General features: G+C 38.5%; 1 protein-coding gene across 3 annotated transcripts in view; it reads right to left on the bottom strand.

Annotated features, from left to right (window-relative positions):
• Window positions 1–13820, bottom strand: part of NCKAP5 (NCK associated protein 5) — a 205899-nt gene that overhangs the window by 52463 nt on the left and 139616 nt on the right. For all 3 annotated transcript variants that reach the window (XM_071562747.1, XM_071562748.1, XM_071562749.1), the window contains exons 8-11: window positions 12584–12688; window positions 8928–9119; window positions 4590–8428; window positions 3717–3837 (exon numbers count right to left, since the gene is read on the bottom strand). In XM_071562747.1, the coding sequence (XP_071418848.1) occupies window positions 3717–3837; window positions 4590–8428; window positions 8928–9119; window positions 12584–12688 (4257 nt within the window). The remainder of the gene's footprint in view (window positions 1–3716; window positions 3838–4589; window positions 8429–8927; window positions 9120–12583; window positions 12689–13820) is intronic.

Here is a 13820-nt window from a genome sequence, read left to right as displayed (position 1 = left end):
TCTCAAGCGTGCAGATAACCTGAGTGCCTTCCTAGCATGCAGTGAAATCCCCCTCCATTATGTGCCATCAGTGGCCATAATTCAGATCCACAGACATATTTTTCTGTCATGCTACATAAATCAAACTGGAATAAAGATACTTTCAGGATGATGAGAGGGGCAAAGCCAGTGCTACAGAAAAAAATGCTTTCAATATCTCAGAGATCTTAAATTATTTGCTAATCACTCCCTGCTGTTTTAAGCTACTTACAGCACATTCACAATAACATTAAATATGTTCTGTAATCTAAACCAGTAGAATTCATGATAATTTGCATGACATATAGCTTTGATCACAGTATATATTCTGCTTGTTGGTTTACACAAGCAGCCCTGGTGACCTCCTGAGGCGAGCCTAAGGAAGACATGGAAGACTCACTCTCTAGATTTACAAAAGTGCATTTATAATCTTTTAATCCTAGACATTTGATTACATCTTTTTTTGTCTTCTGAAATGACACTCTTCAGGCTATGGAAAATGAGGAGGCAAGTGATCATTTGGCATCGAATTTCGGGTAGAACAGTTTCTCACATTTGCAGACTGTGCTTGGCACTCTGTGGCTGCTGCTGCTGTGACATTTCACAATATTGCGATAGATCTCTGGGTATTCCCCAAACACACAGACTGCACACACCGAGTGCTACACAAAACTGCTGGTGTCTTGGTTTTGGTGCCACGCTTCCACCTCACAAAGTAAAGCCCATGGCTTTTCTAAATTACAGAGGGCTGTAATAAAATCACAAAGATGAAATGAAGCAGCGCGGCACAAAAATGATGCATCTCACCTAAAACTCCAGCCAAGGACGTGAAAAAGTCCTGGAGAATGTGGAATATCCTTGGTATAGGCTAAAGTGTTATGTATTTCTGTTGGCTGGCCTTTAGAGCAAAGTGCTTTTTTGATGAACGCTAACGGGAAGTGTATCCCTCTGAAGGTGAATGCACAAGGCCACCACTGGTGGAACATTGCTTTTTCCATAAATTCAGTGGCACTCCAGCAATAACATTCTTTGCATGAACAGAAATCAGAGGTAATTGGTGCATATGTTATGGTATAATAGAGCCTCAAGTCTTTACCTGGCACATCATAAGAAAAGTGATTTAAACATCAAAAATTAAATAGGTTTTAAAAGAAAAACTTGCTGGAAAATGAATGTTAAGATCTGTTCTGGCCAGGATTTAAAGCAGCAGTATATATATATATATCTATATATATATATATATTCATTTTGAAATACAGCAACTTCTGTGCTCAACCGTACGACTGAATGAGCTTTGAATTGTTCAAAAAAAAAAGAAATCTTCCTAGTTTAGGCCTTTTCCAAGGATTTATGCTGTTTTCCCCAAAAGCATTAATTTTGTCTTTTTATGAGCAAAAAGGATGCACAACAGGCCATTCAACTGAACGTGATTGTTTTCAGTCACAGCTATCTCACAGTCCTTTGCAATCTGCTTCAAAGTGAGCAGACACCAAAGAATAACTGGAAATGATAGTAATAAGATGCAGGAACTTTGAATTTAAAGACTTTCCATCATTTTTCTTTTCGAAGTTTGGAGGACAAGATGAAATATCACATATTGAGGAATCCTAAGGTATATCTCTTTCACAAGTTCGCATTAATAACTGTAAGCACATTTTAAATCTCACTATTCTAGATGTCCTCAGTCTTTTGGCACTAGATATTTCTTTCAGAAATTAAGTGCCACAATAAACACAATATGAAACTCAAAAAGATGAAGCATATAATGTAAATTAATCTTCACAAACAATACAAAAAATACGTTGTTTCCCAGCTAACAAAAGAGTGTACAGTGTAGCAGAGGTAATGCCTTTTCCCTATGACTAATAGTCTTTAAAAACTAAATAGAATAATTAGCATTTCCCCATTGTTTACATGCATTAAGGATAATCTTTGTAGTTCTCTCATAAAATGAAGTGTGTTTCTTGAAGATACACTCAAAAGGCTGTTATTGAAGCATTTAGAAAGACTTCACAAAATGACAGACAAAAAGCACAGCAAATTATTGCAGCAGTAGAAAATAATAAGTTAGAGAGAAATTGTAGAAGCAATGTGTGGAGTTTTTTGTACTTCTGTACAGTGAAGATATACCCTAAGCTGTCAGGGCCATATTAAATGGGGCATAGTTAAACTGAGTGGCTCTGATAAGGGGCTCTGCTTTGCTATCAAAGTTCTAGATCAGTTGGATTGAATTTCCTGCATATTGCACATTTCCAGACTTTCATTCTCTTCTCTTTCCTTTCAGTGACACTACAAGGACAGCCTTAGATATGCTTATAATTTGTGGTTTTATAATGCAGAAGGCATCTACATTTTCAAAGAAGAGATGTTACGACAGGAGTCAGGAGGAAAGTTTTCAAACACATTCATTTTGCATATGTTCCCTGTAAGTTTTAAAAAAATGACCTTGCAAATGTTCTTAGGAAAGACATCTGTATTAAAGTAAAAAAACCAAAAACCACATTTGCCTGAATTTGAAACCCCGTGTGGGATGCTTTGACCTTAAGCATCCCAAACATCATTACTAAGCTAAGAGTTTCTCCAGTTCCCATTATGAAGCTTTTTGCAATGCTTTTGCAACACATCCCAAAGAATTTGTATTTCAAATTCTCTCAGATGAAATAGTTGTATGTGCTGCACTTCAGTAACTCAGTTCTGTCAGAAAAACAGAAGTAAGAGCCTCAGATTCATATTAAGCATTATATTTGGCACAAGTTTCAAGACTTTTTGTTAAAATTGTGATTATGGTTAACATTCATCATAATAATATGGTCAATACAGCTATCAGGAATGAGAAAAGAATGCTCTTGACTTAAAGTATCTCTGTTCTCCGGGTGTCTGGACTCTAAAACATCCTGGGAAAAGCCGTTGCTAGGCAAGAAATTGCTCATTAAATTCTAAGGTTAATTAATAGAAGCTTCACAAGGAAGGGCACCCACCCAGCCGGCTTAGGTTACAGTCCTAGACTCTCTCTGAACACTTCCCAGTGCAGTAAAGTCAGTCACACAACCTTTCAAGAACAGAATTCAGCAGTTAACAGAAAATAAAATGATTTTTCTTCTAAACTGCAACATTCTGGGTAAATTAAATTATCAGGTACAGTTAGCACCCTATTGAAGTATAAGACTAATTTAACTACAGGGCATCTGCAGGGAGATTTTTATAGCACAAAGAGAGATGCAGGTCAAAGGTATGTTTTTGCTTTTGAATGCTCCCTCTTAAGTGACAAATATTCCCAAACTTGGTCAAATACTTTGCCTTTTCCCAATAAGTAGTGCACTTTTTAGGCTTAATGACTTCTATAATGTTCAGAGAAATGTTTAACACTGGCATGCAATTTTCAGGGAAAGGGAAAATATTAAAATAAAAGAAAATGGTCCTATTACTTCACTCTCCTACAGCATGATTGCAGCATCGTTGTGCATATATCTCCACTGGAATTGAATTGCCAGCAGAAGCAGTAGGATCTTCATGACTAGCTGTATAACGTGGCCTATAGTCAAGCTGCCAACTTTTGTATTCATTCATAATTCTCTAGCTACACAAAATCTTTCTAGCTTATATATAAACAGTTATTATCCTGTTTGCCTGCACTGGCAATAAGGAAACACAGAAGTTAAAAAGAAGGTAATAATGTTTTCATGTACCAAAGCACTTACCAGGGTCTGATTCTGCATTTCCATATCAGCTTTTGTGTTGCTGTTTTTCTTGTGGTTTCCTTGAGAGCTGATAGAGTTGCCATGAAGAGAGGAGCCCTGGGAGCTGCCCTTCGACACACTCCTGTAGGAAACATTATTTGATCCACTTTCTGTCTGCTGAGCTGCTTTCTTATCAACTCTGCAGGTAGAGAGTGATTCCTCTGATAAATTACATTGCCCTTCTTCAATCACTCTACTTTCCCATTCCTTTAATGTTTAAAGTAACCTCTCTGTATCTTTCTGTCTCTAGACCTTTGAGTGATAAATGTTTCTAACTAGCCTTGATCAAACCTGTCACTTGCAATTTCAGGTAGTATATCAATTTAGCCTTTCACATATAATGATTTATATTATATTTGGGACTGCTGTGGGGCAAGCATGAAAACATAGTATGCGAATTGCCAAGTTCTTCTGTGACCAAAGGTTATGGTACCTAGAAATGTAATTAATTCAGTCTAGTTCCCAAACATGTGCTTCCTAGTTGCGATACAGGAAACTAGAATACATTAAAACATGTACCTAATTATCCTCTATCTTTACACACCATCATCTGCCTAGATTTTTTATTTCTGCAATCATCTGAATTTTCATCAACTTGGATGTAACTTGCCATTCTTTAATTTCAGAGACCAGTGGTTTGGTTAACAAAGTAACATGAACAAAATTATCATCTCATTAATAATGCTTTTTTTCCTGTAGAGATTATGATCTACTGATTAGGATCTACTGATTGCTACTGTGCATTCTTAGCACAAAAGGAACATGAACTTAGCAATGGACATCTGTAAAGTTACATGTACATCAACACATCCCAAACTGAGTTTGGAGTTTTACCTGTTTAAAAGCTCTTTCATAAAGCTGTCTTTTGGTGAATATGCAGCCATGGTTGAACCTCTGACTTGTTCACATTCAATCTCACCAGACGTGTCTTGGGAAGGTTTCATAATTTTGCTCTCCATGGCTAAAATGTCACCATTGTCTGTTTTCCTGTTCATTTCATTTTCTATTTCACAGTGTTGTTCAGTTTTCTTTTTTTCCTTTCTTCTCTCTAATTTTGCCTGCTTAATTCCAAATCCTGAAACTTTTGCATCCTTTTTTTCTACCTTAGTTTTAGGAACATCAGTTTTCCTGCTACTCAGTGCTGGGAGCTTACTCTTTCGAAATCCAAACCAACTTGCTATAGAGGGCCCAGTCTTTTGTTTAGTCTCCACAGTGGGAGATTTGGTTTGTCCCTGACCCTTTTGCACATTTTCTTGGATGCACAACATGACTTTCTCCTCTATTGTAGGTTGCAGAGCTGGTGAACTCAAAACATCATTAACCTTCTCAGAGGCTTCTGCTAATTTTAAAGACATTTGCTGTCTCCGTGATTTTGCTGCTTCCAGTTTATGAGGACATTTTATGCCATCGAAGCCTTGAAAGGACAAAATTTGCCTAGAAGATACAGTAGCTGATGCTTCTAATTCCATTTCTGTTGACAGAACATTTTTTTTACTTAGAGCTTCGTGTTTAAAACTTTCAGTGCTCTTTTCACTCTGCATAAATTGACCACGTGCACCTTTCTGACAAAATGGTTTGTTTCCATCACATTTCGCAGCATTGTGAAATGAGTCTGCTTTTGGAGATGATTTGAAGGGCAGCTTGCTTGGGCTTCCATGCTGGTTAATGCAACTACTCATATTTCCAAGAGAACCTTGTCTAGGATAGGAATTTTCTGTGGGTTTAGTAGTATATAAAAGAGCCTCTGGTGTCACTGCTGACCCAGGAACAGCCTTGATTTGAAGTCCTTCCATGGCTGAATTCTGCCTTGTTAGAGAATTTCCTCTGTCAGAAGTGTTTGTAATAATCTGAGTCCGTACTTTCCCGAGACCTTCTGTCACAGGGGCAGATGGTTTCTCCCCTGTGTGAATACTAAAACTCTGACTCCGAGCTTTCGCTCCGTTCATGCCCAGAGCTGGCTTCAAGTGTGACTTGTTGTTAGAAGAAACAGACCTCTTAACTAATCTGTTTTCTAATCCATCTACTCTGTCTACCACTAAGTTGCAGTTTTCACGTGAATGAGGTGATGCTGCATCCATACCAACTCCCACAGTAAAATTATTTTTCACTTCAGTATCAGACTTAGAGTCTTTTAATTCAGCATACATTGCACCTCTGGTGGCTACACATACAGATTCACTTTGCTGGTACTTACTTGAACTCACATTACTTTTGGAAGCTGCATTTATACTGTCTTTTTCCTGCTTCCCTGGTACAGTAGAGCTCTTGCGGAGGAGCTGGGGAGATTTGACAAATAATTTAAGTCCTACAGGGAGATGGGTTTTCATTCCCTTCTCGTTAGAGTTTTGGGTAGCCTGTGCAGCGTCACTGGCATGAAACAGTGTTGATGGGGAATTGTTTACCTGAGATAGTAAAGGCTCACTTGTGCTTGGGGTATGACATTGAGGAGTTTGGGGGACAATGTTTGGCATCTTTTGTAGCTGATCTATCCCACTGTCACTGGAAGTATTTTTTTTGCTGGAATATGTGTCTTGTGAAGAAGTTGTTTCCAGTGACGGACAACCTAGAGAAAAGGACCTGGCTGTTTGAAAATCTGTGCTGGAATGCTCATGATTCCTGTGGAGACCCAGCTGATTAGGAGTTTTTGGGCAGGCTTGCTTTGTGGAAACTTTGGAAAGTCCTTGGCATGCACTATGGGATTGCTGAGGAATGCATTTATTTTGCGTAATTCCTTCTGCATTTTCTTGAAGGTAAGATAATTCAATTTTGGCCCCAGAAGATACATTTTTTGCTTCTATTTCATGACTGGATTGATTATGAAAGCCAGAGTTCATAGTTCCTTTTAATGGATGTGAAGATTTCAGTATATTTTTTGCTGTTTCAGTGGGACCAGCTCCTCCTAATTTAACTGCTACACGTGGAGAATGAGCATAATTAGGCCGAATCAACAGGGATGTTGACCTGCCTGGAGGAAGGGGTGGGGATGGAGATCGGGCTTCTACAGTTGCTAAATCACAATGGAAGTCTCTGGTTGGAGGTTCTCCATAGTTACTGGGCTCTATAAGGTGCAGAGGCAACAGTGGTGATGCTGGACTCTGACTCTTTGGATACTTTGACCCATCACCTCTGCTTGGACGTTTCAAGTCGGGCAGAGGGTGGGCAGGAGGCTTTGGAACCTGAAAGTCAACTTTCGAGTCAAAATGACGAGGTGGACTTTGTGCTTTTTTGAATCTGGAAAGCTTGACAGGTGGCAGAGCAGGTGATTTTTCAAGGGCTGTGGGGCCCACTGATAGAGCTACAGGTGTTTCCCCACTCTCTGAAATCACAGTTTTTTGTGGAGAAAATTTACCTCTGCTGGGTATTTTAGTTCCATTTGGCTTTTGACTGATTCCTGCATGCACGGTGGAGCTTGAATTGGCCTTGTATGATGCATCATACACTGGCTTCACTAGCTTTTGCCGTGAAGTGTTTTGCAGTGTCACTCTTCCACAGCGTGAAGATTCACTGCAGGTCACGGAGACAACTGTATTTTTATTCCCTGTATTATCTTCAAGATTATTTTTCTCAGTTTCATCTTCTGGTGTTTCTAAAACAGTGTAGTTTCTAGCATTGGTTCCTGCCTGCAAATCAGTTATTCCCTGAGGTGTAAGTTCAGTGTATTCTGCACTGGACATAGTTTGTGGCTGGTTGATTGAAATCTCATTTCTTGTTACAGTGACAACTCCAGTTTGATGTGAGCTGAATTCAATAGGTTCACCATCCTCAGCATCAAATATTACCGTAATGCACTCTTCAGAAGAGGTCTTTTTTATAACCTTTTGCTGCTTAATGAAATTACATGTCTTCGGCCTAATGTCTGAGTGAACAGGTCTATGGCTTTCCTCTTTGTCAGTAGATACAAGTTGAGAATTCTCTGTGTCTTTGAGCATGTCAGAGGTCTTTGTGTACTTCTCAGTAAAGGGAGTTGCTAATAAATCTGGACTTTTCTCATCACTGCTTTCTATATGTAATTCATCCAAGACTTCATTGTCATCAGTATCTGAAAGCTGAAAATTAAAGTCCCTCCACCTTATATTAGCATGGCTTTGATTTAACTGTAACTCAGGCACCTTTATTCTGGTGCATGAATTTACCTCTCCCTGATATCCACTGACAAAACTAGTCAATTTTTCAGGTCTTTCCTTTGAATTAAAATATGAATTTCTTTCTGAAAAATGTTTCCTATTAGGATCCCAGTCAAAGAGACTGTCAGAAATGCTATGAGTTAATCTGTTACAGTAAGTCCTGCAGTCTTTGTTTGGTACTTCCTGCAGCAAGGATGAAGAGTCATCATCTGCATCATCATGTGAATCTGAATCATATGAGAAAGTTTTGTTATGTTCTATGCAAATAGTTCCCATTTCCACTGGCTTACAATGAGTCTGTTCATTATGGCCACCACATTTAACTCCAGGGGAATATATTCCTTCATTAGAGTTCATGCAATCTTTGTAACCCCATTTTGATATTACTGAAGGTGATTCAAGTAATATTTTTTGCTTCTGTAATTTCTTCAGCCCTTCTAAGATATGGTTTTCCTTGACACGAGTCGGAGGTAGATCATCTGCAGGACTTGAGAGGTTGCTTGGGAGTGAAGAACCAATGCTTATTCTTTTATCCCATCTCACGGATGACTGTTAAAAACAAAATACAGATTAAATATTACTCACAAGTGCTGTCAATGAAAGTGTGACCACATTGGTAAAGAGATACAGGACATGCATAAGGACATTACACTTCATCCATTGCTATTAATAGCGAAGTTCTTTTTTAATAAAGGATTTCACAGTGGTGTGACAGCTGCAGTGCATTTAAAGGAATAACAATACGAATGGAAGGATTAAGATAAAGAAGAAGAGCAATTGGGACTATGAAAGACACAATAAATATCAGAATAAATGAGGAGACTGTAAGCATATGGAAGTGATAAAGGAATTGCTAAAAAAATTGAATGGGGGTGGAGTTACAGGGAAGGAGACATTGTAGTGAGAACCCTTACTAAGTTTAGTGACAACTATCTTCAATATAAAAGAGAGAAGAAAGTGAAAAAAAAATCTGAAATAGGCAGCTTTTCAATTAATCTTGCTTTAGATTAACTTAAGCTATTAAATGAAGAAAATTAATTTGATTTACCCTTCTGCTGCATGTCTTTCCATCATTCCAAGTGTAGGAGGAACCACTGGAATATTCACTGCAAGCACTTGAAAGGGAGAGTTCACTGCTGCTGCAGCTGCTCCGGGGATACAGGTGGCTAGAACCTGTCATATTTAATTGATTCTGGCATTTCAAGACAGGTGTACTGGATTTCACATTCTGCTGAAATTCCTAAAATATGAGAAGAAATAGAAATATCTTGTGGACAGAAAAAGATCATTTAACTTCCCCTTGATTAAGAATGGCAAAGAAAATATAAGTAAGCTACTGACACCTTCCTGTTACACTGTTAGCATCTGGTGAATTTAATACAGAGAACTAAATTTAAAATTGCTAATAATGTCATTTGTTGGGGTAAAAATCCACAGTTGTTAATGTTTTCTTCTTTATTCTTGAACTAGTATTGTGCTCTTCTTTCACTAAAGATTATTCTATTTGAATTATGCTTTATACTTAAGCAGCATGCTCTGGTAAGATACAGAAAACAAAGTTATAAGAATACAAGTACATCTTGACAACTGCATTATAGCCCCACAATGTAACAGATGAGGCTGCACATCCTGGACAAGGTAAATTAATTTAGTATCCCGAGCAGAATTTCCACTGAGAATGGAATCTCTCCATTACAGTCTAATTTTGGTTTCCTATCTAGTTCAAAGCTTTGTCTAAGAAACTCTCTGACGTAGGACAATCCATCTTTGTGTCGCTCGCAGACAGCTGAAGCCTCTTGCTTATGCAATTTATTGACACTTTATGGCTGCCTTTAGTACTTGTGTAGTTATCGCCCCTCTCCAAATGCAATTTCAGCTGACTGTGACTAAGTGCCAGCTTTGAGGAAGAGAGTAATGAAGAGTAGATAGCACTTTAGGTAAAATATTAAACCTCTGTAGGAGTATCTAGGATGCCTTTAATTTGTTTTCAAACTAATACTCTTGTGCCTAACAGTGTTTGAGCTTCTTTAATGTTAAGTGCTTGCACTATTCTGTTGTGCTATTTTCCACTTTCCTTACAGAATCAGACATGTTTTTAATTACCAGGAGCACCAGATATGACTACATGGAAGGAGGTTGTAGTGAGGTGGGGGCCGGTCTATTCCTCCAAGTAGCAACTGATAGGACAACAGGAAATGGCCTCAAGTTGTATCAGGGGAGGTTTAGATTGGATATTAGCAAAAATTCCTTCACCAAAAGAGTTGTCAAGCATTGGAGCAGAGAAGTGGTTGAGTCACCATTCTTTGAGGGATTTAAAAAACATGTAGATGTGGCACTTGGGGACATGGTTTAGCGGTGGACTTGGTAGTGCTGGGTCAATAGTTGGACTCAATGATCCTAAAGGACCTTTCTACCCAGTGGTGGGTTAACTGTTGGATTCAATGATCTTAAGGGTCTTTACCAAACTAAATGATCCTCTGATTCCATGACTGTTTCACAAAACTTCCCTCTGGATTTCATTAAGGCAAGCTGAAACAATATGTATTGATTTTTCTATGTAGATATACCTCAAATTAATTTTGCTTAAATGAAGAATTTACATTTACATTCAGGAAGAATGAGAAATCTAAAATTATTGAACTCATAAAACAATTACCAAAAGTGCATATGCAGTAGGCAAGGCTTTTTTATGCAAATCTCTGGAACAACGCTTGGTTTGTAGGCACTTCTCATACACAGACATGTTTTTTGGCCTTCTGCTAATTTCTTCCATTTATTCCCCCATGTCCTCCCATTTATTACTACTAGGGTTGAACCTTTTTTCAGCTGAATGGGAGAGAGCAGAATTTTTACTGCTGAGGAGTTCATCAGTACAGCTGTTCATTGCTCAACTGACATCATAATGTTCTGGTTTTGACAAACCTTACTACAGGGCAAATCATTATTCTTTGTCACAAGCTAAACCTATGAATGGGAAAATCATTTAGAGGCAGCAAGAGCACATTTCACCTCTGGGAGTTATTGGTACATGTTCTCTTAGGAAGTCAAATGGATGCAGGAGGAATAGCCTTTAAATCCACTGGCTCTGGGAAGAATACATCTTTCAGCATCAGAGGCAGGCTGATGCCTGTTTTTTTGGCTCTGAAGAAGACTTTTTCACTTTGTGGAGACAAATTAGGCTTTATTTCTGACATTGTGGTTCCCATGGGAGACCCCCTCTGATCAGCCTCCTCAGCTGTGACAGCGTCATTCCCAGGAAGGGTGACTGTGCAGAGGCCACGGCAGCATCTGCCTGTTCTGGCCACTTCACTGCATTTCAGCTGTGGCACTGGGAAAACATGTCATGTCAAACTCCTGCCCTTCATACTGGCCTATGTCCCAATCATCCTAGTGCTGAAGGGAAGGATGCCTGTAAATCCTTTCCTTTAAGAATCTCCTGTAGGAGAAAAGAGCATAGTGACAAGTGCTGCCTTCCTGTCATCTTCAGGCCAGTCTGAGCCTTCCCATGCCCTCACTTTGTTTCCTTTGCACCTGAGACAGGAGAAAGGCATTTGGTTCTACAGTTTCAGCAGTGGGGAAAATGGAGATATCTAAGGAAAGCAAAAGAACAGTGTATTACTGTAATCATCTTTAATGTTTAAGAGAGGAGAAAATGTGCAAAAATTATCATGTCACTCCAGATTCTGAAGTAGGATATCTACCCAATTTCTAGATTGCATTCGGATCACTAAAGAGAGTGGAATTTTCTCCTGCAATTTGCTTTTATTCTCTAAATTATCCAAGAGAGCATTTTGAATAGCATGTTTATAATGCATTAATTAAATACATTTAACTTGCACATGGGTCTGTTAACTGACATGGTGAAATTTTAATTTTTTGTAATCATGATTCTTCGGTCATTACCTTTAATGAAATAAGAGTAAAAAAGGCCTGAATGTAGTATTATAGTTTAAAAATATCATTTTCACTAGAAATCACAGAAAATTGAAAGACTCAGACCATTAAAGACACAAAACTCTATATTAGAAAATCCTAACCTGAAGGCTTAATTAAATAAAATGCAAAGGGTTGTTAGCATTTTTGTGAACCTTTGAAACAATGCCTTTTCATTAAAGTATACGTATTACAAGGGAGATTACATTTTTGTTGACACTACTATACTTCAAGATCAAAGGCACACGCAGGTTCAATGTTCTGTTCTTGTACTCTTTGTTTCCCTCTGTGTGACTTTTGTTTCTTAAGCTACTTTTCTCTTTGACAATGAAACATGAAAGCCACGCTGGCTAACGTTTTGCCAAATAAGCACAAAGCTAACTCCATCTGAAAAAAAATGCAGAGCCCATGAATTTTTAAAAGTTCATACATAATATATCATAAAAGTAGGATGAATAATACGGTGCATGGGCTTTAATAAAAAGCTCCTTGACCATTTCTCAGAGATTCTGAGATGTAATCAATGCCCTAAAAGGTATACTGGGGACATTGCTAAGATTTACGCCTTTTTTGCACACAGTGACACTATCTGCTTACTATATCAACTGAGGACACAATATTGAATTTCAGAGAACAGAAGGAAGTAAAAGCATTGTTATCTGTCTCAACAGTGTTTCAATTCAGAGATCAGCTTTATGGCTCATCCCTGGCATCAGGCTTCAGAGGAGAAAAGGAGGTTCAAAATGAGGGGTCCAAGGACAGCACACTCACGTGAATCTGAGCATCAGCAGTTCGAGCTTGCATCAGGCTTCTGTTTCGTTCTACTTCTGAAAGCAAATCCCCAGACGAGAGGTCTAAGATGCGTGAATGGAGTTTCTGGGGGGGCAGAAGGGAACAAGCAAAGCATAAGCATTTGTCAAATATGCAGCAGATCAGCATTTTTAAAATTCCAAACTGTGCTTTTCAATATCAAGGGAAATGAAGACCCTGAGGTAAAAGGGGATTTGTTCTCATTTGAAATGTTGCTTTTCGTGCCTACTTTGTTCAAGACTTCCTGTCTGGAGAACAGATCATTCTTCATCCAAAGCAAACTCTACTTTTTCTTCTAGTCACTGTTTTGCAACTTATCATTACTTCACACAAAACAATGACAAATGAACACAAGTCCCACCATTATCCATAGAGTTTGACAGGTTTCAGGAAAAAAAGCATAAAAATGAACTACAAAATTAACATTTATAAATCAATCAACATGTTAATGTTGTTTTATTTACGAGCTGTTACACCTTGCATGAATGATTGCAAAAGTGACCCTATTTTTAACCAGCATTGATCTGCTGAAGGCCTTCTCTGCACACATTTTAACTCAAAGTCATTAATGTCATCTGTTAGGAACAATTAATGTGAATAGAAAATAATTGCATCAGGGAACTAGGGACTCAGAGGATTTTGTGCATTAATATTCACATGCTGTTTGATTCTATACACAGTTCTTCTCTCAGTTTTGCTTGGGAGGATGGCTAAGCTTGTGCCTTTCCCTCCATGTTCACCTGTATACTAATTCTAAGGCTTTCAGCATGCATTAAGCCTGATTTGTTTTAATTGCAGTTTCAATAAAATCCATGATTTATGTGAATGTCTTGGCCAATGACTTCAAAAGAAGAAATATCTGCAGTCTTGTTAGTCACTGGGCCAACACACCGTGTAACAGGCAGTATAGATCTGACTCACAGTCCATTGAAATCAATGAAAATGGGCTAAAAAAATAAAACCCAGGCAAACTTTGGGTCAGACTGTTTTTGTTTTTCCATTAATTCTCCAGGCCTCCAACCTAAGAGACCATGTCCTCAGCACCGAGGGCTCAGCCTGGAGGACTAAATGGTGCAGACACTGTGAAGGATGCAAACCTGTGAAGGCTGTGCAAGTGCCTCGTCACCCTGTCCATCTAAACAGACTGGTCAAGGAGGGAAAGACAATCTGCAGCCACAAAAGCCTTTACACACCCTGC

Source organism: Pithys albifrons, chromosome 8 (assembly GCF_047495875.1).
Source record: "Pithys albifrons albifrons isolate INPA30051 chromosome 8, PitAlb_v1, whole genome shotgun sequence".
Lineage (NCBI taxonomy): Eukaryota > Metazoa > Chordata > Aves > Passeriformes > Thamnophilidae > Pithys > Pithys albifrons.
This window is presented reverse-complemented; position numbering and strand designations above follow the sequence as displayed.